The sequence below is a fragment of the Gymnoscopelus braueri genome, assembly GCF_963280865.1.
Source record: "Gymnoscopelus braueri genome assembly, chromosome: 20".
Taxonomy (NCBI): domain Eukaryota; kingdom Metazoa; phylum Chordata; class Actinopteri; order Myctophiformes; family Myctophidae; genus Gymnoscopelus; species Gymnoscopelus braueri.
Window position 1 is genome coordinate 11,994,145 of NC_137622.1, and position 27,571 is coordinate 12,021,715.

The 27,571-nt window shown below is 39.2% G+C and overlaps 1 protein-coding gene across 2 annotated transcripts; it reads left to right on the plus strand.

Moving 5' to 3' along the window:
- The first annotated feature begins 1,282 nt into the window (after positions 1 to 1,282).
- ctso (cathepsin O) lies at positions 1,283 to 27,564 on the plus strand. 2 transcript variants are annotated; one of them, XM_080415972.1, is made up of 8 exons: positions 1,283 to 1,551; positions 2,568 to 2,670; positions 4,213 to 4,337; positions 9,098 to 9,265; positions 9,561 to 9,682; positions 11,868 to 12,031; positions 26,480 to 26,572; positions 26,856 to 27,564. In XM_080415972.1, exons 1-8 carry the CDS (start codon positions 1,294 to 1,296, stop codon positions 26,888 to 26,890), a joined length of 1,068 nt encoding a protein of 355 aa, XP_080272098.1. In that variant the 5' UTR covers positions 1,283 to 1,293; the 3' UTR covers positions 26,891 to 27,564. The 2 variants fall into 2 exon arrangements, 1 of the variants encoding a protein (XP_080272098.1); XR_013932236.1 differs by lacking the exon at positions 9,561 to 9,682.
- Positions 27,565 to 27,571: the final 7 nt, after the last annotated feature.

Below are 27,571 nucleotides of genomic sequence, written 5' to 3' on the forward strand. Positions count from 1 at the left end.
ATACATGAGTAGGCCTACTCTCTCCTGATTGGATGAAATTGGCAACCCATCTGAAAATGTATTTTCTGTTTATTAAAGAGCTGGAGAGACCCCTGTTACTAAACTAATAATATGGAGCTTTAACCTTTTCAGAAAAAAGTTTTGTTTCAACCAAAACACTTGCACACCACCATGCACAAAGTATGCACAGCCTCTCGTGGTTGTGTTAGCTCTGTGCAGCTGTCACTCATGCTTTGATTTTATTATTTAAAACACATTTTGTTGGAAATATAATAAAACAGTTGTCGTACCTCTTCCCTTATGTTTTTAGTTTGTTATAGTTTTTATTGACAAAATATCTATCAATTACAAATAAATAAAAGGACGAAATGCAGCTACATACTGGAAAAATAAAATAAAGAAAGAAAAAGCTCGAGGTTATAGTATATTCACCACAGATTCTTCTGGTTTTCATAGCTTTAGCTGTTAGAACCCTTAAACAGAGTCATAAAGTTTCCTCGTTTGTTGCATCACCGTCAAGGCTATGATTGCGTCAAAGGGTAATTTCCTTGGTTTGCGTGCAGTGTTACGCAGAAAAGGGTGACCTGTCGAATTATGTGACAGATCGAAGTCGCTGTTCCAACTGTTTGACTCCGCCCACAATGAGCTCCGCCCCGACCTGCAGGCTGCAGTCAGACTCAGGGGCTTCTCCGCTGTTTTGGTCATTTCACTGTAAGTACAAAATGTACTGAAGTACTTTAGTTACTTAAGTACAATTTTGAGGTATTTTTTTTACTTTACTGGAGTATTTCCAATTTTCAGTACTTTTACTTATGCTCAACTACATCCCAGAGGCAAACATTGTACTTTTACTCCACTGCAATTATTTGAAAAGTTACTAGTTACGTAGACATACATTACCCACTTCAGCCCTACATACATTTCGGCCATTTGAAAAAAAAATGCTGTTTTCAAAATATATTTAACATTATATTTGAAAACTTGCGAAATGGGACATTCTGCATAATGAGTACTTTCTACTTTTGGTACTTTAAGTACAATTTGATACCAATACTTTTGTACTTTTACTCAAGTACATTTTGAATTACGGACTTTTACTTGTGACAGAGTATTTCTCTACATTGCAGTATTGATACTGTAAATAAACATCCTCAAAAGCCATATCAGCGTCTCTTTTCCAACGGTCTTTTCAGGTTCTCGCCTAGTACACAGCGACCTCTTGAGTCTCATAATTCAATAGGGGTTACCAATATCAGCGTAACGGACATGTCTTAAAATCAGATTGTATTTTGTATGTTGTTACCACTGTTGATTAAAAGAAAGCACACAACTGTCTGTCAAATGAGGGGTGGTGGATTCTCTGTATTTATAGACTTTGTAGTCTCAGTCTCTCTGTTTTGGCGAAATGCGAGTTCGATGGAGCAGTTAGAGAAGTTGAACGTTTCAGTGATTGGAGATGATAATAGTTTCGTTTCGTTCAGAGAGAAGTTTAGTCGCACATATAATGAGCTCAACAGTCTGGAGTATTACCAGCGTCACGTCTATTTCCAGGTAGGAGAGAGAGAGAAATGATTAATTGTGTGTCCAAATTAAACACTGTATTGTGCGTGTGCCCAATATTACAGTAAGGAAGTAAGGAACACATATGATTTGCATAACAATTTCAGGCATTTTAATCCATTCAGTTTTTAATCACACACTAACATAGCCTTGGCCCTTGGATCAAGACTATCATGTATTTGATCGATTTTGACATTTGGCATATGTATGATAGTCTTGGGCTGCACCCCCCAGGGTGTCCTGGACTTTCACCAGTAAATCCCGTATTTCTCCGAACATGTACAATATATAAGGCGCTTACCCGGCTGCCCCAAATGTTAACTTGCACTTCGGAATCTTTGTGCAGTGTATATTCAATAATATATGTGTTTTGATCCCGTCTGTGTCTGAACGCCATTTCCCCCCCTCGTTTACTTCCCGTTTACATTTAGTGTAATACCGTCTTTCACCATATGCGCCCTGTCACTACCGCCCATTGAGGAACACAGGAAACTTCCGACAGAATCCGACACAGACGGGATTAAAACACACAGCTATTGAAACATACGGACTAATACAGTGCATACAGGTTCCGAATGTTGAGTTTACACCCGGGGCTACAGGGCCAGCACTTTATATGATTTTTTTGTACATGTACGGAGAAGTACAGGCTTTCCGCGCGGATGTCTAGTGACAATTTGGGGCTAAAGCCCAAGACTATCATAGATACGAAAGTAAGTCAGACTCGATACACATCTATGATAGTCTTGATCCAAGGCTAACCAACTATGCAGGAGTAGTCTACTGTTCCCCTGGTGTTTAAATGTGTTTTCATTTGTAGTAGTAGGAGCAGCAATTGTTAATGTTTAAATGATGTATCAGAATCAGATGCATATCGCAGCTATAGTCAGATATAAATCTTAGCCCGATTTTTTCGGCTATGTTTGGTGCTCGACACCGTCCCACCACGAATCATATTATATTTGCTGTTTTTGTGTGCGTGTGTTATTGTTTTTTTTTTGTCACAGGAGTCAGTGAAAAGACATGAACACTTGAACTCCTTCCCAGCAGGCCAGTCTGCCCAGTATGGCATCAACCAGTTCTCTGACCTGTCACAGGACGAATTCAGAGGTAATGTGGTGGAAAATGTAGGCCTACTCAAATGTTTTACTAAGTAAAAGTATCAACGATGCAATGTAGAAATACTCTGTTACAAGTAAAAGTCCAGTATTCAATATTTTCTTGAGTAAAAGTACAAAAGTATTGGCATCAAAATATACTTAAAGTACCAGAAGTAAAAGTACTCATTATGCAGAATGTCCCATTTCACTAGTTTTTTTTTAAATGTATGAAAATCCTTTGAAAATTGATATTTGCAGAAATTGCAGCCCTTGACCTGACCTGAGCTCACAGCATTGTGAGCTTGTAGATAGGCTATTTTCAAATAGCCAATATAGGGCGTAAGTGGTTAATGTATGTTTTGTAATAATAATCAAAATTTACATAATAACTATATAATTACATAATAAAAATAACGTTTTCAAATTATTGTAATGGAGTAAAAGTACAATATTTGGATCTGAGATGTAGTGGAGTAGAAGTTAAAGTATTGAAAAATGGAAGTACTCCAGTAAAGTAAATATACTTCCAAATTGTACCTAAGTACAGTACTTGAGTAAATGTACTTAGTTACTTTACACCACTGGAGGTAAGACATTGAAGCTGTAGCCTATAAATGAATTCTGAGGAAGTCTCTAGCCTGTTTGATATTGGCAGATGTCATATTGCAAAATTATTTTACATTATAATCAGGGACAGCAATTATCCATGAATAAGTAGGTCTAGTTATTATTTATTTTAACACTATTATTTAATTAATATTTTACACACTCTGCTGGTCTGGGGTTCTATAAATCTCACCATGCTTATCCTCCTGCGGTAAGAAAATTAAAGAGTAGGCTTAACAAGGTAAAGAGAAAATATTGATAATAAAATAAAATGTATACTTTATTTAAAAAAAAGATTTATTTTCACATTAGATTCTGTTGTCATTATTTGAAATGGAGCATACTTAATACATAATTAAGGGGGGGTGGATTCCAGAATGTACCTCCGGGGATCAATGTGTGTATTACAGGCAGTTAATTGTTAATGTTTTTGTGTCTTTGTGGTTTTAAATTTGTGCTGGTAATTTTATAATGACGCTAACAAGAGAGACAGTTCAGAGAAGCTGCAGTCATTGTTTATTAAACTCTCTACTATTATCACTCTGAGTATTTGAACGGAACCTGCTGGAATTATTGACGGCAAGATACAAAAACACACAGTAATGTACTACACATAGAACCAAATATAAATATCCAGCATATTGGATATTAATAGCCTTGATAACTCACACATATCAATTTATGGTGTAACACAGGATCTAATGATAATGGGGTTTTTTTCTTTCTTTTTTTCATCACATCCGGTACACACCACGCTAAAATATAGGGAAACAAATGTTTTTTTCCACCACACTGTTCATTTGAATTTGATAATTAAAAATAAATAAAATCGTAGTATTTTTTTTATTTCGTTCCGTTTTCTTCTTTCTGATATTTTCTTAATGTCTTGTCTTAACACATTGCCTATATGCTGTAAACTTAAATAAGCTCAATTTTATCCACCCAGCTGCCTACCTGCAGGCCAGCACTGAACCAGTTTCTGTCTACTCTGGACTGAGGAGAGATGGTCTACCAGCCCGGTTTGACTGGAGAGACCGTGATGTGGTGGGACCTGTACAGGATCAGAAAGCTGTAAGAAATGATGGATGGATGGATTGATGAATGGATGGACAGATGCATGAACAGATGATGGCTTGATGAATAGACGGAGAGAAGGAGGCTCCTTGTTGTTTGGTAGAGCTTCAGCTTCAGTTAGAATCACAATAACACGTCGCACATGTACAGTAATGTTAAAATCTGAAGGCCTGGTGATGCACAGAGGACAGACGTTTATTATGAACATTTATTATGACTCTTTATTGTATTAGTATTGTAATGGCGTTTCATTGGCTTGATCCAGACCTTCACTAAAGTCAATAAACCCACTGGATGCACCTGAGACTTGTCTTGTACGCAGGCGAAAGAACACATTGTCCACAACAACTTGAATTTTAGTTTTAATATTTACTAATCTCAAATGTGCATAGTACAACAAACAGCTTCTCATGGTCATTGTTCTTGGCTCGTGCTGGTAAAAAACATTTGTCCACCCATGTGCATGCCCTTTCCCATTAACCAGGCCTATATGCCCTGGAGAGGCGTGCCCTTGGTGCCCAAAAATAATGATCTAATAAACCAATAACCCATCAAAACTAATACAACTAATAATGTCAAATAATAATAAGCATAATCATAATAGTAATCGAAACCAAAAAAAGGCAACTTTATTGAAAAACATAAAAATGTACGATCGCAAATACTTTGCTGAAGATTTATTGAAAACTAAATGTGTCTGAAAATAATTGTTGGAATTAGAAAATAAATGGTAATAATTCAAGAACTAACTGCTGTTGAATCTGAGATATCAGAAGTTAAGATCAATACTACGTGTTTGGACTGAAAAACATCCCAACACTAGAGGCACTTTACAGACTGCAAGACTCTGCAGTTTCCAACAAAATTGTGTGAGCTCCTTCAACAAAGTGGTACTGTACACAGCCTCAGGTCAAGGGCTGCACATATCAACTTTCTACTTGGAGATTATTCTCTCAATTACTTTTTCAGTTAATTGAATAATCAAGAAGAGCTTTTTATTTTTAATATATCAACAAATTATCACAAAAAAAAGTAATATAATTGACTAAATTGATTTAGTCTGATAAACCACAAACCCTGTTTTATACTTCATTGTAAAATGGTGCAATGCAAAAATTGTGAAAACAGTCAATCTATAACCTCATTACAAGTCAATGTGTTGTGAGCTTGTGGATCTGCCATTTTCTGTATTTTTGAAAATTATCTTTACATTATTATTAATTTTGTTTTATTATCGTTGTTATTGTTCTTATGTTGCTGTTTGCACAGTATTGTGGACCTACCACACTTGTACCTGTTTTAGTAGTGACAAATAAACCCTCTTGATTCTTGAGGGCTGCAAATCAACTTTCTTTAGGATTTTTTGTGTGTGCAATTTTTTGCTTAATAGATGGTAGAATGAGGTCAAAGAGAAAGGGGTCGCTGGATTCAAACTCAGATCCTCGCCCCTCATAAGCATGTGGTCCATGCACTAACTGGCTGAGCCACCAGGCACCCCCAAAAAAAACAATCTTTAATGTAATTTAATTCTAACTAATCTATCAGCATTCCCCTCCGTTTTTTAAACCTTTCCTAAACAAAGAGGAATACATTATGTGGAAAAGTATTAGATAACGTATCACTTTAACCCATCCAATCCGGGAAAGCTATAACCATTATTTCATACTTAATCTTGAAGATTTGTGCACATTTTTGAATATGTATTTTTAAAGCGAACATTTGTAACTCAAATCTTTGCTTCTGGTGGAACAAAACATTTTGAGATGGGGGTCGGCGGCCGAATACATATCATGTTGGGGGTCCTTGACATGAAAAAGTTTGAGAACCACTGATATAGCAACATATGTTTTTCAGAAGACAGAAGACTTTTGTTGATGCGTTCCCAGATTGAATGGGTTAAAATCATGCCTCCTTGATGTACTACCACTAGATGGCAGCAGATAACAATCCGTCCCAGTTGACTGCAAATAGAAGCTCATGCCATTCTGATACTATCCCTGCATCTTCTGTACTCACTGTAGATCCCTGCTCATGAAGGGCTTAAAGCTGGTTTAAAAACACAATTGAATGCATTCCGAATAGCTTCTATGTTGAAACTAGTCCCTCAAACCTGTCCGATATTAAGTGTTCTACTCAAGTACAACGAGATTCAGGTCAGGGGGCTGTGTATTTCAATCTTCATGGAGCCCTTACTGTAACAGTACCTCTGGGCCGACTGCACAATACTGTAGGAGTCTAGAATAATTATTTGAAATACACAGTCTGTTTTCTATGGGTTCTGTTTTATTTTTGAGCCACACTCTGAGGATTTCTTCCCCCAGAGGTTTGCTGAAAGCATTTTTCAGTAGAAAAGAGACCCTCATTTTTCATCATTTTGACAGAAAAAAAGCAATTGCACAGACAAACAAAAATCCTATATGAGCCCACTAAAATAAACCCAAAATGTGAAACCTTCAGCCTCCACTCATAGTGATTTATAATGTAAACTAGACCAGAATACATTTATTTAAGTTGAACAGCAACATATTGTAAGAACAATCAATAGAACAGAATAATTTTAGAAGTCAAAGCACACTGATAACATGTTAACATAACATTGTAATGTTGAAGAACCACAGAGGGCATTTTAGTTTTTTGTTAACCTTCTAGTGTTGTGTACCTTGGGACAGTCCATGGAGAAATCATGTAAAGGAAAAAAAAGACGTTTGAATGCCACTTTTCAAACCCGAATTAGAAAATCTTTTACAGATGACAACACTCCCTGAAGAAGGCCTTGCGTGGTCGAAATGTTGGTTTCCAAATAAATCCTGCATCGTGGCCACGAGTGTGCGGCCTTTTTCTTTACTTACAGCTGACAACTCTAACAAAATAATAGCTCTGCAGGAAAACATCGGAATAGCCAGGCATGAGTTAAAAACAAAAGAATAAACCAGACAAACACAAGCGTAATAAAGTAATTGCATAAGAGATTATTTGTTAAAGGTACTGTAACTTATAAAATACCATCGCTTACTTAGATAAAGTTTCTTCTAACCCTTCTGTAACATGAAGATACTAATACTAAAAATACTACGGTATTATATAGACACACACACACACACACACACACACACACACACACACACACACACACACACACACACACACACACACACACACACACACACACGGACGGAATATCTCTTTATATTTATGGAGTATGCTGTTTATTTTTAAACCTTGTTGGCCTCAGACTGAGGCCTGAGGCTCTTATCGAAGGTCAAGTAATTTTTATCTTCATATCTCTATTCTTCATGTTTATGTGTGCCAGGCCTCCCTCTCATGCTTGCACTCGGACCAGAATGCTGCAGCTTGTCTTTTAACAGGTCAACCCAAAGCAAGAGCACATGACTCCCTGTACTGACCTCCATTCACTGGCTCCCTGGACGTTTTAGGATTTTATTGTTTGCTTACAAATCATTAAATGGTCTAGCGCCAACCTCTCTCTCTGACATTTTACAACCACACGTCCCATTATGGTCACTCAGGTCCACTGACCAGTTGCTTCTGGTTGTCCCAAGGTCGAGGTTGAATCACAGCAGAGATCACGCCTTTGCATTTGTAGCCTTCAAATTCTGTAACGAGTAGCCCCTAGACTGTTTTTAAATCCTGTCTTAAAACAAATCGATATTTCTTGGGTTTTAACTCTGTATGAGAGTTGTCTTTCTTTTTATTATGGTCTTTTTGCTTTTATTATTTTGTCTTTTTAATTGTGTTTTATGTGTTACGCTATTTCTAAATAAATTATGCTTTATAAATACTTTGGATTTTGGAATAAAGGATGAAAAAATACTAGTATTAGCATAGTTATTTTATCACCAGGCAAAAATAAAGTAAAATAATAACGTTATATAACGTATAGCACAAAGAATACATACAATAAAATCATTCATATACAAAGTATTATTGTAATTCAATGTGCATTATTGATAAATGAATAAATAGATATATTTGGGAATTGATTTGAATTTGGATCAGGTCACACAGCCACATAATTAAATACTGTAAGCCTTCATAGAGGCCAAGGGTCGCTCATGATACGTTTTGTTAATTAATCTAGTTAGTTTGTTGCATACAGTAGTTTGAACAATGACATCTTATATTTTGCTATGAGCAACATGTAGATGTATTAATCACTTAAAGCCTACGTATATATTTAGTTGACCCGGGGTCCCCCCAGGGGTTTGTACTCCCTTTTTCCTTCTACACCAAATCTTTTTGTTGAAAATTGCCGATCTACAACCTCACAATGCACTCATGCAGTGCATGCAATGCACCGCGTCGTCAGCTTGTAGATCACTGAATGTGTTGTTAACCAACAATAAAATTGAGCCTAAGTGACATTTCACAATAACCTTTTGACAGTACTTACCTGAGTTTGTATTGTGAAAGAGCACAGATGTACTGTAAATTACTGTTATGAATTATGTTATGATGAGATTAGTGGTGGCACTGGTTCTCAAAGTGGGGTCTGGGGACCCCCAGGGGTCCTTGAGGGGGTTCCCAGTAAAATGAGGAACAGTTTACTTCTGCCCAATTTTATTTTTCAGCTCTTCAAAAATGTTCGGACAAATCTTTTCTTATGCGGGTCTGTGGCGCATAATCTTTTCAAATTAATGTCATATACACACTGTACCAATTTGGGGGTCCTTGACATAAAAATGTTAGAGGACCACCGGTGTACAGCACTGAGACGCTGTGTTTTCTGGGTTCCACAGTGTGGCAGCTGCTGGGCATTCAGTGTGGTAGGAGCCATGCAGTCTGTCCACGCTGCAGCGGCTCGGGGTCTGGTTCCACTCAGCGTTCAGCAGGTACTGGACTGCTCCTACCAGAACCACGGCTGTAACGGAGGATCCACGGTCAGCGCCCTGAGATGGCTGAACCAGGTCTGGACTCAAAAGTTTATTTTATTTTATTTTGAATCTTTAAACATTAAAAAAATATATATGGCCTTTATTAATTCCTGAGGGGAAATTGGTCTGAAATGCAGCAGTAAAGTAGAAAAAAAGTATTTTATTTTAACTTTGAAACAATCAAAAACGAATGTCACCCACTGTTATACACAATAAAGATGATTCTGTTTAATAGCAAATGTTGTGTATTGCTCTATAATCTGATGTATGTATGTGTGTGTGTGTGTGTGTGTATGTATGTATGTATGACATGAAACGTGATCCTTAGACCTGCGTGAAGTTGGTGTATCAGACAGAGTATCCCTACAAGGCCCAGAATGGGATCTGCCATTTTTATTCTCAATCACATGGTGGGGTTGTTTTGAAGGACTTCGCTGCATATGATTTCAGGTAACACACACACACACACACACACACACACACACACACACACACACACACACACACACACACACACACACACACACACACACACACACACACACACACAATGTTCATAAACTAAAAGGGAACATGGGGCGGTTTTATTTGTCTCATGTTTATTGAGTCAACAGACGCATGTCATGAACACACAGGTCATTGACCCCGGCAGGCTTGTTGAGACCCAAAGGGTCCCGTCCAGCTTTGAACGGAATCAAATGCTCTCTGTTTATTATCCTCACTGTCAGGTGGAAACCTTGTATGTCCAGAACCGTTACTTTTCAGGTAATGGAAAAAATAACTTGTGTACCAATTAAATAAATGTAGTTATTATGTAGTTGCAAGCTTTTGTTAATACTTTTCATTTGTACAATATTTATAAAACACACAGACACACTTTACCACTTTCACAATGTTAAAAAAATTGCAGATCTACAAGCTCATGTCGCGATGCGAAGCATTGTAAGCTTGTACATTTTCTTACTTTTTTTTACCTCATTACTTTTGTAATACGAGGTAGAGTATTACTTATATTATTATATTATTATTTTATTGTTGTCTTCAAATATGAAGATACAAGGTTTCTGCCCGACAGCGACGATATTCAACTGGTACACAGACCCATGCATATAATGGGATGTGAATTCAACAGTACATGTTATGCGGCATCATTGTTCATATCTGAACTCTAGCATAAACATGTCAGTACAAGGTTTTCAAATGACAGCAGTTCTGTCAGATAACTCACGAATAGATTGAACCAATATTATAGACCGAATATATTTAAGCAATATAATAGAATGAGAATACAAGTGTGGAAGTAATATTTTATCTTGGCGTTCAGGCTCTGCTATATTTGTTCTCCCTGCTCAGCACAATCATACGGCCATCATTAACCATTAAGAGCAGGGAGATAGATATACCATAACATAACAACCCCCCATGGGGAACAGACCAATAGCAGAGCCCACTGGTGGTGCTGGGGTGGTGGTGGGAGCAAACGCTGCATGACAACAAGCTAGAAGACACAACCGGATGGAATGCCCGATTCAAGAGAACTTAAATACCCACCCAATTGGACAGCTGATTGCCACGTCTGTGTATGACGTAAGGATCTTGCATGACGCTGTAAACAGCCATATAGAATGAGCAATGCATGTAACCTCTCGAGTGTATGCTGCCAGAACTAACTCGCAGGCTACGTATAATTTCACACAACCTCTGTACCAAGAGGAGAGAGGGATGGTCACTTCCTGTTTGTATTTACGGTATTTCTTTATTGAGACAGACACTATAACACACGTGACTCTCGATGCCCCATGAAAGTGACATATTGGCAGTTGGCACCCAAGATATGACACACATGGCATAAGCATGTATATCGTATACAGTACATATACATAAACAAGTTGTAGAAGCACTTTATTTTCAATGAGTTTCACGCACATTTTGGTGTTGCTGCAGAGACACGCATAACAACATAATGCAACTTACATTGACATAATACTGTAGGACTCGCATAGTGTGTTTTAGTAATGTAACAGTGGTTTTCAACCCTTTTCATATCAAGGTCCATTATTTATTCAGCATTGGAGCCACGGACCACCATTTGATGAGATTTAGACTCTCAGACCCAAGAGTTCGAATATTTTCTTATCGTTGGATACGATTTTGGCCACAATTCCATGCTGTATTGATGTTGGTACGATAGGAGAGAGAACAGGCAAACGTTGATCAAAATAACAATTCTTTAATTAAGTAATGCAGATGTTTAACAATAATTTAACTCTTGAGAGCGTAAAAAGAAACCAAATGGACCTGTAAGTGTCCATTTGGTTTCATTTTACACTCTCAAGAGTTCTAAGGATCTATAAGTGTTATCCATTTGGTTACCAACTCCATCATTTAGCTGGGGACCACCTGGAACCCTCTCAAGGACAACTGGTGGTCCCCGGACCACTGGTTAAGAACCACTGGTGTAACACATACACTAACGCATGCATTCATACACATATACATAGATTGATTGGTCAATTAAAAGATTGAAAGACGTCTTGTTACAGATTGATTGATTGAATACTTAATTAGCAGTTTGTTTCCATTGTAGTCCATTGATGACCTCTGACCTGTTACTCCCTCTGTTGTTGGTGTCCAGCCTCCAGGAGGAGGCCATGAAGACTCAGCTGGTGGAGCGAGGCCCCCTGGTGGTGACGGTGGACGCTGTGAGCTGGCAGGACTACATGGGCGGAGTCATTCAACACCATTGCTCCAGTCAGCAGGCCAACCACGCCGTGCTAGTGGTCGGATACGACACCACCGGTACGTACAGCTCCTTTAACCACCTTCAACCTCACTATTTGGGGTATGGGTATATATTATTTTCAGAAATAGTAAAATAACTAAAATAGCTGATCTACAAGCTCACAACACGTAGCACCATGACGTATTGTGACACGATGTGAGCTTGTAGATTGGATATTTTTGCAATTCGTCGTATGACGAAGTATATAGAGCTTAACACATTAAGTGCCAGAGTTTTATTAAAACAGGGTACATCTAGTGCTGGTATTCTTACCGTTTACGCTGATTTGTTTAGCGCTGTAGTCGCCGAGACGAGGACGCGGATGTAAACAAAGGGTGCGTGCACGACGGTGGAGGGTCCCGACTATTGCCTGGAACAATAATATTTCTAACGCGATCCGCCATTGCAGAGTGATCGCCCATCGAAAATGGCTCGTTTCCATCACGGTAAAAAGAAATGGAGATATGAAGCTTTTTCTCAAGGAGTTATAATGGGAGTAATCTCTCAAGAACAGATTCTGCTCTCCGCTTGAATCTGTCGGGGGGGTTCGTCATAACGTGTACGCACTAGGGATGGAGCTCGTTAATTTTTATTGATAATGAGCACCTTATCGATCCTGCTTATTGAGACGAGCTTTTATCGAGCCCACTATTGATCTTTTTCTATTATTAAGACAAAAGACGTGAGATGAAAAAATCTGAACAGAACCGGAATCTTTTTTTATTGGCCAGTTGTGACTGTGAGTTTGTGGCTGACCACTATCTAAAATTTAATGAAGATGACAAAAGTAAAAAATATTTTTGCCTATCATTAAAACAACCATTCATATAATGTGCAATAAGTGTTAAATGGCTTTATATTATGAATAGTACTGTAATAATTACTATAAAATCTCCATGTCTCTTCAACTCTTTATAAAAAAAAATGCATATTTATTTTTTCTATTCTTCTTTGTTTTAACCAAAATATATCACTCGCACTACATTTTACTAGGGCCTTCAAATACAGTACTTTTCTAACAGACAGAAGGCAAGTGACCTTTTTACTTTTGGAAAATAATATTGAAGAAACGGTTAATGTGTGTACTGTCACTTTAAAAGCGTAATTTATACTTCATCGTACGACGGTGTCACGCACCAAACATAGCCGATCTCCAAGCTCACACGTTCGCACCACGTTGTGAGCTTGTAGATCTGCCATTTTCGGCAACGATAGACTGAGAAGACGGACACACCAGGCGACACTAGTTATTCATTCACAGGGAGATCCCAAACGGATTATTATCAATTGGATTATTAAAATTGTCAACGGAAACTTGCTACCTTGGGTAGAAGAGGACGAGTGAAACTTTTGAGCGTTTCACTCGTTAACGCCATTGTTTCACCGCTGCACCGCACATGTAAACACAACAACGACGCAACCACCCGAGTGTAGAAATGGAACCAAATGGACGCTTACAGCCCCCTTAAAATAGTGATGTAGTGAGCCAATAAAATTCCTCTTCCTTGTTTCCCCGGGCAGCGCTGTTTGGCACAACTTGCAGCTATCAATACACTTTTAGACCAACATGTTTGTGCCAGCGTGGGTGATTAGATTTATTTCTTGATCGCCTCTTGTTTTGATAGTTTAGACATGACGTCATGGGCCACTCGATAACAGGCTCGACAAGCCTAAAGCTTATCGATACCCGGGTCTCAATAAATTCAAGCCCGGGTTTATAGTGGGCTTGGTTTTCGAGCTCCATCCCTAGTACGCACTGGCCTACAAGTGGGCAATTTTATGGCACTCCACGCATGGCTTTTCAAAAACGGTCAGGACCGTTTTTGGCAGACAATGTGTTCATTATTATTTATTTATTTTCCGCATGCCCAAAATATAGGGACACAAGGCGTGGTGAGCAGTGATTAATTAGGTATAAATAGAGCTCAGGTGAGACAGACTCCAGGTGTAGGTTTGGTTCAGTTCAGATGAAACTCCAGCTCTCCACACTTGTAAGCAGGTAACTAAGCAAGGGATAATGCATGGGGAGGTAGTCATTATTGAAATTTAAAGCCCGACAGGGCGATTATGCACCGAGGCGAAGCCGAGGTGCATAATCACCCTGAAGGCCTTTAAATTTCAATAATGACTACCTCCCCATGCATTATCCCGCTTATTACACGGCTACTTAATAAATACATAAATAAATGTACCCAAAAGTAACAACAAAACGAAGTATTTCCTTGCTTACGGCAATGAAAGTATTCCATAAGTATTGGGCTGGGCGGACAAGTTCGCCTCGGAAAACAAATGACAAAATAAATAAAAACTCGCCGCATAAAACCAAGCAGCGCAGGTTGATATGAGCAGGTGCTCTGAGTCTCTGATTACAGAGCGGTCCGTTATAGAGCTCATCGGTCATTATCAAGAAATAATGACCGATGACTGACCAATCAGAATCGAGCATTCAACCAAGCCGTGTAATAAACATTATTATTAACCACCAACATTTAACAGCTTTGTTTAGAATAATTCAGTTTGGGGAACTAGTCTGTGAATTAATGACATGAGATTAGAAGTGTGGGTGGGGCTGATAAAGCTACATGACCATAAACGTTTTCCTAAATGTGACCATGGTCATGTAGGCCTACACAACTAGACAGTGGTCTAAAGTAACTAAGTACATTTACTCAAGTACTGTACTTAAGTACAACTTTGAGGTAGTTTTTACTTTACCTCAGTATTTCCAATTGTCAGTACTTTTACTTCTACTCCACTACATCTCAGAGGCAAATATTGTACTTTTACTCCACTACAAATATTTGAAAACTTTAGTTACTAGTTATTTTGTAGATTTCGATTATTATTACAACACACACTAACCACTTCAGCCCTATATACATTTTGGCCATTTGAAAATAACCGATCTACAAGAGCTTGTAGATCGGCTATTTTCAAAAGATTTTATGACATTTTACATATTTGAAAACTAGTGAGCACTTTCTACTTTTGGTACTTAAGTACATTTTGCTACCAATACTTTTGTACTTTTACTTATATTTTGAATTCTGGACTTTTACTTGTATTTTTACATTGAAGTTTACATTGCAGTATTGATACTTTTACTTAAGTAAAAAAGAATTTACTTTTTCCACCACTGCCGGTAAGGGTCCATTTGGTTACAATTTGTACACCCTCAGAGTTAAACCGGTAAGGGTCCATTTGGTTACATTTGGGGGGTAATTAGAAGTGTGGGTGGGGCTGACAAAGCTACATCCAAAAGGGCCCATAAATGTTTTCCTATATGTGACCATGAATAACTGAACACTTTTTTTTCTCTGTCTTTTCAGAAACTCTATGCTGCTTGTTCAGTGAAGAGCTGCTTCTCTGCAGTGAAGATTGGTGTTCAAGGTAGGAACCATGTTTTTTTTCCCCCTTTTTTCTAGGGGTTTAGCGATTGCGAAAAAAACAAACAAACACAAAACGAAGGCACAGGCATGGAGCTCCTGGTTTACTGGGATGGGGTTCAATTCCCCGCTGTGCCCTGCTCATTGTGTTGGCATTTATATTTGAACTCTCACATTGAATAGTTTCATGTATTATACAGGCCTTTAGTATAATGTATCACAATGTAGAGCTTAAACGTTTTAACGTATGTAAAAAAAATAACGTATCTTTAAAGATTACTTCAATCTGAATGTATATGAAGACACTGTATCCAGATGTATACTTCTCAGCTCTGTGCATAATGGGTTATTTGAAAGGTGTTAAATAATCATTTTTGGTTAAATCACCCCCCCCCTTCTTAAGTTAAAGCTCTATATTTCTGATCTAATCATTGCTATGGTCTTGTAAGGAAGCGACGGACTGTGGCCGATTGCAGCGGTCGAGCCTTGTACCTATTACCTTCGGCTCACCATGCAGTCACACTAACCATTCACCTACAGCGCTACTTGGAATCTGTGGTTCTGAAACATTTTGTTGTCAAAGACGCCCCAAATTGACATGTATTTGGCAGTGGACCTCAATGTGAAAAGATGTAGTGTCAGGGCCCCCATGAAAGAGATTTATATTTAAAACTTAAAGGTAGGGTAAGTGATTTGCGTTGGTTAAAATAATTGTTAAATAGCTCTATATTCTGATAGTACTCATTGCTATAGAGTGTTTGTTCAGTATTAGGAGTCTCCTTGTCTCTCCACCTCTTTATTAAACAGAAAATGCATTTTCGTTTCAGTTTCAGTTTCATTTCCAATTTTATCCAACCAGGACAGAGAACTCAATCAGAATACAGATTAAACAAGTGAAATTGGAAGTGATGACACCAAGAAATGAGCAGACAAAATTGGAACTGGAACACTACAAATTAAGCTTAAAAATGGGTACTTTCTCCTGATTGGCTGAGATTTTGACACCTACCGAAAAATGTATTTTCTGTTTATTAAAGAGCTGGAGACTCAGGGAGACATCTGTTACTGAAAAAACACTGTATAGCAATGACTACTATCAGAATATAGTATTTTAACCTTTTAACAAAATACTTTTTGTTTTAACCAAAAAATATCACTTACCCTACCTTTAAAAAGAATATATAAATGTATTCCAAATGTGTTGATATTTTCACACAATGTCAGGGTTAAGAATCAAACTCATAACCTTCTGTTTCTCATGCAGGCTCTTAATCCAGTGGGCCACTGTGCCTTGCTAAGGGTTGAAGGCCAAGCATAAAATGACAGAAAAGCCAAAGGCTTGTTTCCATTGGGGTTCATTAAAATTCAAACATATAGACAAGCACAACAAACCATAGAAAAAATAATATGCTGTAAAGATTTTTTTTTCCTTTGTATTGTTGTGTGTTGCTCCCCAAAGAGGAATGAAGACCTTAACATGGCAAGGCAGCTGGTAGCACAGTGGGTTGAGTCACTGCCAACACTGCCAATATGTTCCAGAGATTGAGGGTTCAAACCCCGCTCACTCTTTACCCCGAAACCTTCCTTTAAAGACTGAGTTCCAGAAGAACTAGTCTAAAGCCGCCGGAAAACAGTGAGGATGGGCTGGTACCAGTGGCGCAGCGGTCTAGTGAGAGGTTAGAGGCAGGATACCTTGAAAGTAGTGAGAGGTTAGAGGCAGGATACCTTGAAAGTTGTTGCTCACGCATCAGCACTTGGTTCAAATCCAGTGTCAGGTACTGAAATATAACCCATCGATGCGTGAGCAGTGGGCGCTGGGAGGGCTGTGTCCTCCAGACAATAAAGCGGAGGGCTTATAGAAAAAATATAAACGGGCAGTTGAGATATTACAGAAAGATTGGGAGGAATGGGTGGAGCTAGAGAAAGGAAGGAGCGGAGCAAGAGAAAGGAAGGGGTGGAGCTAGAGAGAGGAAAGGGCGAAGCTAGAGAGGAAGGGGTGGAGCTAGAGGGGCAGAGCCAGAGACATGGAAGGAGTGGAGCTAGAGGGGTTCTACATTGTGATAAATACTAAAGGCTGATGCCTGTAAAATACATGAAACTATTCAATGTGAGAGTTCAAATATAAATGCCAACACAATGAGCAGGGCAAAGCGGGGAATTGAACCCCATTCCAGTAAACCAGGAGCTCCATGCCTGTGCCTTCGTTTTGTGTTTTTTTTGTTTTCGCAAACGCAAAACCCCTAGAAAAAAGGGAAACAAAACATGGTTCCTACCTTGAACACCAATCTTCACTGCAGAGAAGCAGCTCCTCACTGAACAAGCAGCATAGAGTTCCTACCTTATGTCTTCTTCACGTGACTTTTCTTCTTTGACTTTATATCCTGAAAAGACAAAGAAAAAAAGTACACGCGCATGCACGTCCCATACTTCAAAGTTGTAGTACTTTGAAATTTTCAAGACCAAAATACCAAAAAGCAAGTCAAAGCCTCAAAGAGACCTGTTTGGAATGGCGGAGAGATGGAGTAGTGGTCTAAAGGTTGGACTGTCAGCACAGAGGTTCCATGTTCAAATCCCAGTCGTCACATACTTCAGTGTTGTAGTACTTTGAAATTTTCAAGGCCAAAATATAAAAAAGCAAGTCAAAACCACGAAGAGACACCTGCTGAGGGCCCAGAGGTGCGTTGGCGCAGTGGTCTGGGTGCTTGATCGGTTGCCTCTGCTACAGACAGTTGGCAGGTTCAAGTCCCATGCCATTAACGTACTGGAGGACCATCGGGGGGGACTGCGTCCCTCCCCTTTTTCCTGATAGTTAAAGGTGGGGGGTTATGTCTGAAAGAACTCTGCCCAGCTAAGGTTTTACAGAGAGACACTCCATCGAGGTCCTCCACGTGCCTCAAAGGCTCTGAGTGTCTCCGAAGTGTGTTCTATGTTTTCGGTGCTCTCAGTGTTTACCCACCAGATGGCCCTGTTCGCAAGCCAGCTATACCATACGAGTCAGAGGCACCAAGGCAGCAAAACCATTTGATCCCCAAAAACGCCCTGCTGAGCTTCTACGGAGGGGGTCTGGAGTGTCATCTGCAATGACTTCACGAGACCTAAAATTTCTTTCTGTAAAACTTTAGCTGGGCAGAGTTCTTTCAGACATAACCCCCCACCTTTAACTATCAGGAAACAGGGGAGGGACGCAGTCCCCCCGATGGTCCTCCAGTACATTGATGGCATGGGACTTGAACCTGCCAACTGTCTGTAGCAGAGGCAACCGATCAAGCACCCAGACCACTGCGCCAACACACCTTTGGGCCCTCAGCAGGTGTCTCTTCGTGGTTTTGACTTGCTTTTTTATATTTTGGCCTTGAAAATTTCAAAGTACTACAACACCGAAATATATATGTGACAACTGGGATTTGAATATGGAACCTCTGTGCTGAGAGTCCAACCTTTACACCACTACTCCATCTCTCCACCATTCCAAACAGGTCTCTTTGTGGTTTTGTCGTGCTTTTTTGTATTTTGGCCTTGAAAATGTCAAAGTACTACAACATTGAAGTATGGGACGACTGGGATTTGAACATGGGACCTCTGTGCTGAGAGTCCAACCTTTTGACCACTACACCATCTCTCAGCCATTCCAGACATGTCTCTTCGTGTTTTTGACTTGCTTTTTTATATTTTGGCCTTGAAAATGTCAAAGTACTACAACACTGAGGTATGTGACGACTGGGATGTGAACATGGAACCTCTGTGCTGAGAGTCCGACCTTTAGACCACTACCCCATCTCTCAGCCACTCCCTTGACATTTCTCTTTGTGCATTTGACTTTCTTTTTGGCTTTGAAAATTTCAAAGTACTACCATTTTGAAGTATGGGATAACTGGGATTTGAACATGGAACCTTAGTGCTGAGAGTCCAAGCTTCAGACCACTACACCATCTCTCAGTCACTCCTTTCACATGTCTCTTCGTGTTTTTGACTTGCTTTGGCCTTGAAAATGTCAAAGTACTTTGAAGTATGGGACGACTGGGATTTGAACGTGGAACCTCTATGCTGAGAGTCTGATCACTATCCGACCACACCATCTCTCACTGACTAACAGCAGATGTCTCTTAGTACTCTTGAAGTGTTCTTTTATATGTCAGCCTTCAGTTTGTAAAGTTGAAAAGCAATAAACCATAGAAGGGCTGGGATTTGAACATGGAATCTCTGTGCTGAGAGTCCGACCTTTAGACCACTGCACCATCTCTCAGCAGTCCCTTCACATGTATCTTCGTGCTTTTGACTTTCTGTTTTGTATTTTGGCCTTGAAAAATCTCTCAGCCACTCCCATAATATGTCTCTTCGTACTAAGTGTTTATATGTCAGCCTTCAGTTAGTAAAGTTGAAAAGCAATGAACCATAGAATGCCTGGGATTTGAACATGGCATCTCTATGCTGAGAGTCTGATCTTTAGACCGCTACACCATCTCTCAGCCACTCCCATTGTATGTCTCTTTGTAGTCTTGAAGTGTTTATGTCAGCCTTCAGTTAGTAAAGTTGAAAAGCAATGAACCATAGAATGACTGGGATTTGAATATGGCATCTTCATGCTGAGAGTCCGATCTTTAGACCGCTACACCATCTCTCAGCCACTCCCATCATATGTCTCTTTCAATCTTTGTACTCTTGAAGTGTTTATATGTCAGCCTTCAGTTAGTAAAGTTGAAATACGTCAGCATATAGAGCTTCATCATGTAACTTTACTATTCTACCCCGAATTTGTATTTTAGTGCTTTTTAGTTTAGCTGGCAAAACTTGACAATTGAAACTCTCTGTTGAAAGACTGAGTATTACTACACCATTACTCAGTACTTTTGAAGTTTATAATTTCACATTCTTGGTTGGTTGGTCTGGGACATGGGTCATGGAAACCCAGTGCTGAGAGTTTGAGCATTAGTCCACTACACCATCACATGTTTAATGTATAGATGTAGTCTTCTAGTGCTTTAAAGTGTTCTTTTTGGACTGACCAGCAAAGCCCAGCTTCCCAGCTTGGCTTTGCTGGTCATTCCAGCCAGCCAGCTAGTGCCTTTACACCACTGTTGTTCTTTAAATCTCAATATTTTGCTTGAAGAATTCTGTCACTATAGTGAAAACGTGTTGTTTTTAATGTCAATAATTAAAGTAGCTATTCTTCTTCATAATATTTTTTTTTCAAAGTGATATACTATAGTAGCAGTGACTGAGACAACAGACTGAAAAACAATGCTCTATAACTGAATGCGTGTGAGCGCGCATGCGCATCCGCAACTGGTTGCGGCCCACATCAAGTCACCTTTTGACCAATGTGGCCCTTACCCCAAAATGAGTTCGACACCCCTGCTTTTGGGTATCTGCAAATTTCTAAAGTGACAGACTATACATTAAAATGGTCAAACATTGGCAAAATTGTCTTCTGTCATTCACAGGGGAAAACTTGAAATGATAACATTAGATTAATTGGAATGATTGGATTTGTTTTGACCAAAGATTTGACAATTGACATCATTATAATCTCCGCCAGGCTGAAAGGCATGGCGAGAGAGTATGTTTTTCCCCCTGTCCATCTGTCCGTCCGTGTGTCCGTGTGTCCTGTCCGTGTGTTACCAGCTAATCTCCGGCACCGTTGGCCCGGTCGCTGCGAAACTGTGCACAACCACTCCCTGGATGCCAATTCAGAACCTCTGCCCCACATTTTTCACATGGGCCTGTCATAGCGCCACCAGGAGGCCGATTTGTGCGAAACCCATTTTTTTCCCTTTACACCTACAGCTTTTAACCAAACGTCATGCAAATCGGTACACAGTATCTCTATAGTATAGTCATGTGATCAACCCGGATCTGTCCGATTTCCCATTGCATCCTCATTGGCTAAGGTTGGCTTCCAAAGTTGGCAGGATTGGTCCATTTTGAACAAATTGCCTCAAATCATGAACGCAGCTTGCCATTTCCATACAATTGCACACGCACATTCCCACTAGGCCGAGGAAGTAATGCCACTTGAAAATGTTCAGCCTCATGGTGGCGCTATAACAGGCCGATTTGCATTTTTAACTATAACTGCACCGATCTGCGCGAAACTTTGCATGCACACTCCCTAGGCCAAGGAAAAACATCTGCACTGCATTTTTCACATCTGCTTTTTACAGCGCCACCAGGACGCCGACTTATGTAAAATACATTTTTGGAGATTATTCCTTCATTCTGTCCAAAAAACACGCAAATTGGTATACTGTATCTCCATAGTCTTGTGATTCTGATGGATCTGTCCGAATATTTAATATTCCATCTTATTTGGCTTACAGTGGCTTCCAAAGTTTGCAGGATTGGTCAGTTTTAAACAAAATGCCTCAAAACATGAACGCAGTGTGCAATTTCCGTGAAATTTGCATGCAGATTCCCACTAGGCTGAGGAAGAAATGCCCCCCTTAAAGGGCCGGAGTGGGACTCCAAAACTGACCGGGAGTTATACGCCCAGTCAGGCCACTCTGTGGCCGCGCGCGAGGCGCGCGGGCAGGAAAAACCGCCGCAGTGCTTTCACTGCTGCAGCAACACTGACTGAATTGAATTGAAATTGACTGTGGCTGGCCTGGCCTGAGTTTAGGAGATTTTTTTTTTTTGCTGCAGCACTTAAGCGCTGCGCTGGCTGTGGCTGGCTGACTTGACCTGATGCAAAAAAAAAAAAAACGCCACCCTTTTCACATTGGCCTATTATAGCGCCACCAGGAGGCCACAATAACCTACCTGACCTGGCGGAGACCTGTGCTCCGAGGAGCACTTTTTCTAGTTGTATTTATTTAATTTTATTTGAATGCAGGGTCATTAAAATGAGTCCATATACAAACACATGTGTTGAATTAACTGTGGAAAAACTTGAAGAACAAGGCACTGGATTAAGTAAGCTTGGCTGTTAGCCTTGTCCCTACCAGGCTAACTTCACAGCAAAATTTCCATGGTAACTAAGGTAGGATTGCGTACATTTTCTTTCGTGAAATCGAGTCATGGATAAACTTATCCAGGGTGCTCTGGCTAAACTAATCTGGCAAGATAATTCAGCTTTCATGAAACCGATTCATCGCTAATCCTGGCTAAATTAAGCCAGGATAGGTGTTAAATCCAGGCTTAACCCCTAATTCTGCTTTCGTAAAATAGGCCCCAGCAAACAGCATACATCTATCTAAACAACACACATGACTATGAATATCTACTGATTAGAGGTAGGTATATACGGTGCATTTATTGTGATAACCAGATGCTTCTATTTTGGATCATGGGCCACTGGTTTTGTCATTTCTATCTTTTATCTTTTTTGATGTACCAACTGAATTCCCCCCCAGCTATTTATAAGGTAATGAGCCAGCATTTATAGTCAAAAATATGAGGACCCGAAGGGTGTGTACTGTCATAACAAAGAAAATTGTCCGGTTTCTTTGTTTGTGCTACATAATGAGACAATGCCCAGAGCCACAGTAGAGCATGTCTTCTTCATTGACCACGTTTCGACCCTGTTTTTTTCTTCTCTTGTACATATTTTTCACTCTTCATACCAGTAACCTGTAAGCTGATTGTATGACGTTCTGTATTGTAGTGTGTATATCTGTCTGTCTCTTATACTGTATGTCATCATGATTTGTGTGCATGGGGATCTCATCTTAAACAAGCTCAGTGCTTAATGAGTCTTCCAGTTTAGTAGACCTTGTATTGTGAATTTGTACTTCCATGTACAGTTGTTCTCATGTCTTACTTAATAAAGTACATCAATCAATCAATAAATGGATAGGTCAGATGAAGACAATTTGTGGGCTGAAATAAAATAATAATATTACATATTAATAGAAAGAATTACTGATGTCTATAAAGCAGCTAGTTTGGAAGATCTTCTTCTTTCGGCTAATTCCCATCAGGGTCGCCACCGCGGATCATCTGTTTCCATCTGCTTCTGTTCTCTGTTCCTCAATCACTCTCGCCACCTGCATGTCCTCTCTCACCGCATCCTCTTCTCCACTTACCTGGCAGCTCCATCTTCAGGATCCTTTCGAAGATAACAAGCTCTTTGGTTGCGCTCAAAGCCTCAAACATTGGGTGATATTTTCTTCTTAACAAAACAAAAATCTTTAATTAATTAGATGTTTTGTTGTTTTTCCCCTCCAAATAAGCCTCCTAATACTCAGTTTATTTGAACGCAGTGGATCGTCACCTCAACTGACTCACCTGTTTAGACGTGTTTGAAAAATAAAACAAGTTGACCGCAGTTCCTCTGGGCATTGTTTAACTGTACTGGATAAATAAAGACGATGGCAAATTTTACCATTTTCCAATTTTAATTAATAATTAAATTATTTGGCACAATGCGTGAGTACACATGCCCTGGGTGTTTATCTATGAAAACACACAAACACACACACACACACACACACACACACACACACACACACACACACACACACACACACACACACACACACACACACACACACACACACACACACACACACACACACACACACACACACACACACACACACACACACACACACACACACACACACACACACACACACACACACACACACACACACAGCGAAACACTCCCTGGTTGCCAGAGCGTAATCTTTGCCCCACATTTTTCAGATCGACCTGTTAAAGTGGCACCAGGAGGCCGATTTTTGCTAAACATTTTTTAAAATATTACTCCTACAGATGTTGTCCAAACATCAAGCAAATCGGTACACAGTATCTCTAAAATCATTAAACCAAACTGGTCTTTCCGATTTTTCATATTCCATCCTGGCTAAGATTGGCTTCGAAGGTTTGCGGGAGTGCTCCGTTTTGAACAAAAATCATGAACACAGCGTGCGATTGCCGTGAAACTTTGAACGCCCATTCCCACTAGGCCAAGGAAGAAATGCCACCCTACATATTTCAAATCTGCCTTATGGTGGCGCTATAACAGGCCGATTCACGTTTTTCACTTTTTTTACCAATCGGAGCAGTGTTGATTTTGTCGGCTAAAATTATGATGAAAAATGTTCGTCGACTACCTTTTTTCACTTACGAAAACTAAATAAAAACTAAATAAAAACTAAGCTATGGTGACTAAAACGAAGACTAAATAATATTGACAATTTCGTCAACAAATAACAACTAGACTAAAATGTTAGGGAGTGACTAGTGGAGAAGAGATCCAGTAGAAATAAGACAAGTAATTTTATGTTTGGTTGCACAAAATAGCTGATCTACAAGCTCACAATGTGTCACACTGTGACGCGTTGTGAGCTTGTGGATCGGCTATTTTCAGCATGCAACCAAGTGTAAAATCAGCCATTACGACGCCATCAAGGCCCGCCAAAATATATTTTAGTCGACTAAATCAACTGTAGATTTAGTTGACTAAAATCTTATGATATTTAGTCCACTAAAACTAGACAAAAACATGACAGATGACTAAAATATGACTAAGACTAAATTGAATTTTATTCAAAAGACTATGACTAAAACTAAATCAAAATTTGCTGTCAAAATAAACACTGAATCGAGTGACACTGCACGCACACTCCCTAGAGGCCAAGGAAAAACCTCTGCCCTGTATTTTTCACATCAGCCTTTTATAGCGCCACCAGGAGGACGATTTTTGCAAAACACATTTCTTGATAGGAGTCCTACAGATTGTGTCACGCAAATCGGTACACATTATCTCTATAGTCACGTGATCAACATGGATCTGTCTGATTTTCAGCCCTGGTCTTGTGTGATTATGTCCATCTGTGTCTGATTAATCTGGTTTGTGTCTGGTTTCTGTTTATGATACTGACCATGATACTGACCATGATACTGATGTGATACTGCCATGATACTGACAATGATACTGCCATGATACTGACAATGATACTGCCATGATACTGACATATACTGGCCATGATAATGACCATGATACTGACATGACACTGACCATGATAATGACACGATACTGACAATAATACTGACACTGACCATGATACTAACATGATACTGACAATGCTACTGGCCATCATACTGACCATGATACTGGCCTATGCACCCTGCACAGACTGACAGTAAACTCCTCCTCCAATAATCACACTGTTTGTAGTCTTCACTTCGTTTAATGTGACATCAATCAAAGGTTGGGTAAAATCGAAAAGAAAACAATAAGCAAATGTATTAAATAAACATAAGATAAAGAACATATAAATCAAAGAATACACAGCATACAACATCCTACTCATACAGGTAAATACACATTCAGGTATTATATATCCACATCCATTTGGTAGGCAACAGGTAAGTACTACAATAAGTATTATTATTCTCGCAAAGTATTGAGGTAAGTATTACAGGTATGTATCATTTTAACAGGTTACAGTAGATACTGTTCTTTTTAAACATAAGATGGTTGCAAACAGTAGTGAAATCCAGAAAAATACTCACATCAGAAATAATATGAAACATAACATAACAAAGCATAACATACCAGCGATGCTTCCATGAAGGCAGAACCCAAAACAAGGTTATTCACCTGTTTCCTAGGCTGTGTTTTCCACTTCCTGTCGATTTGATCCAATGAAATCCAATGAAACTGGTCAGATGACCAATGATATCCAATGAAATCGACAGGAAGTGGAAAACACACAGCCTAGGAAACAGGTGAATATATCCAAACTTTTCAGGAGAGAAAGCACTGTGTCTGCTGCTTTCCACAGTGAGGACTGATTAACATTAACAGGCTGCATCCTACTCACAAACCTGTCTTATATCAACGAATTAACTCAACTAAACTCCTGTCTTAAAGGTACACAACACAACCAAAATACAAAGACAGCACACATGTATAAATTCACACAGGTAGATACTATATTCGGACTAAAGAAAATGTGTATACCATGGCATATGATAAAAAACATTATACAAAAGTATAGTTAACATTCATGCATGATGCATTACACACATTTGCACAGTGATAGCTGTGGAAGCTTATGAATAACTAAAACCTTGCTTGTGGTGTTGTGTTGTGTTGTGTTGTGTTGTGTTGTGTTGTGTGTTGTATCTAAGGCGATATTCCGTACTGGATTGTCCAGAACTCATGGGGAACTAGCTGGGGAAACAACGGCTATGTTTACATAAAAATAGGAGGGAATATTTGTGGTAAGTGTCATTTTCTTTATGCGTTCGTCTATTATATGTTCTAGATGTGTGCAGTAGTAGTACATTTTAATATGAATGTATGTACAGTAAGTATGAAGACGGTATGAACGTGTATCATACCCATATTAAAGCCCCAGTAATCAGTATGTGTTAAAGTGTTTATTAAGGACTACTAGTGTAAATGTAGCTAATCTAAAATATATGAATGATTCTCAACAGTCTTATAATGAGAACATTAATAAAAAAGTAAACTGATATTGATTGCTTTCCTTGTTTTTGACAGGTGTTGCAGATTCTGTGGCGGTTGTGTTCCTTTAACTACACCACTTGCTGTTTTGTCTATTGTTGCAATAATTTAGTCATTTACCTTCATGTCACTTTAATGGAGTCTTTATAGGAACAATGGCAGCATATACAGTATCGTGGTCAGAATTGATCCCCCCACACATACACACAAAAATACAGCATCAATAAATGCACCGTACAAAAACACACTTACTTGGTAAATAATATAAGATAGGGACAAACTACAATTGATTTTTCTATACAGAGATTACTTGTTGATCACTGCATAAATACAATACAACATTACAACACCATATAGTATACTATACAAACAGTAGCCTATAGTTTATTACTATATAAACAATATGTACATACCATACATCTTTTATAATGTGCAAATTGTCCCATTTTACATGTGGTGTTGGTGAGACATTGTGCATGACTTCCTTTCTTTGACCCAATCCTCACAAGCATCAGGGAGAGGAGAAGATGACATATACATTTGCCTTCCCATGGACCCATGCGTTCAGGTCTATCATGTTGAGATTAAAACATTAGTTAAACTAGCCCATACCCGGTCGACCGACCACCCACCACCCAAGACAGACAGAGGTTACTCCAATTATATAGTAGGATGTAGGCTTAGTTCTTGCTACTTTACTCAACAAAATGTTTCAATCGACCTTCAATCGTTCAGAGGACTGACGTCAGAGA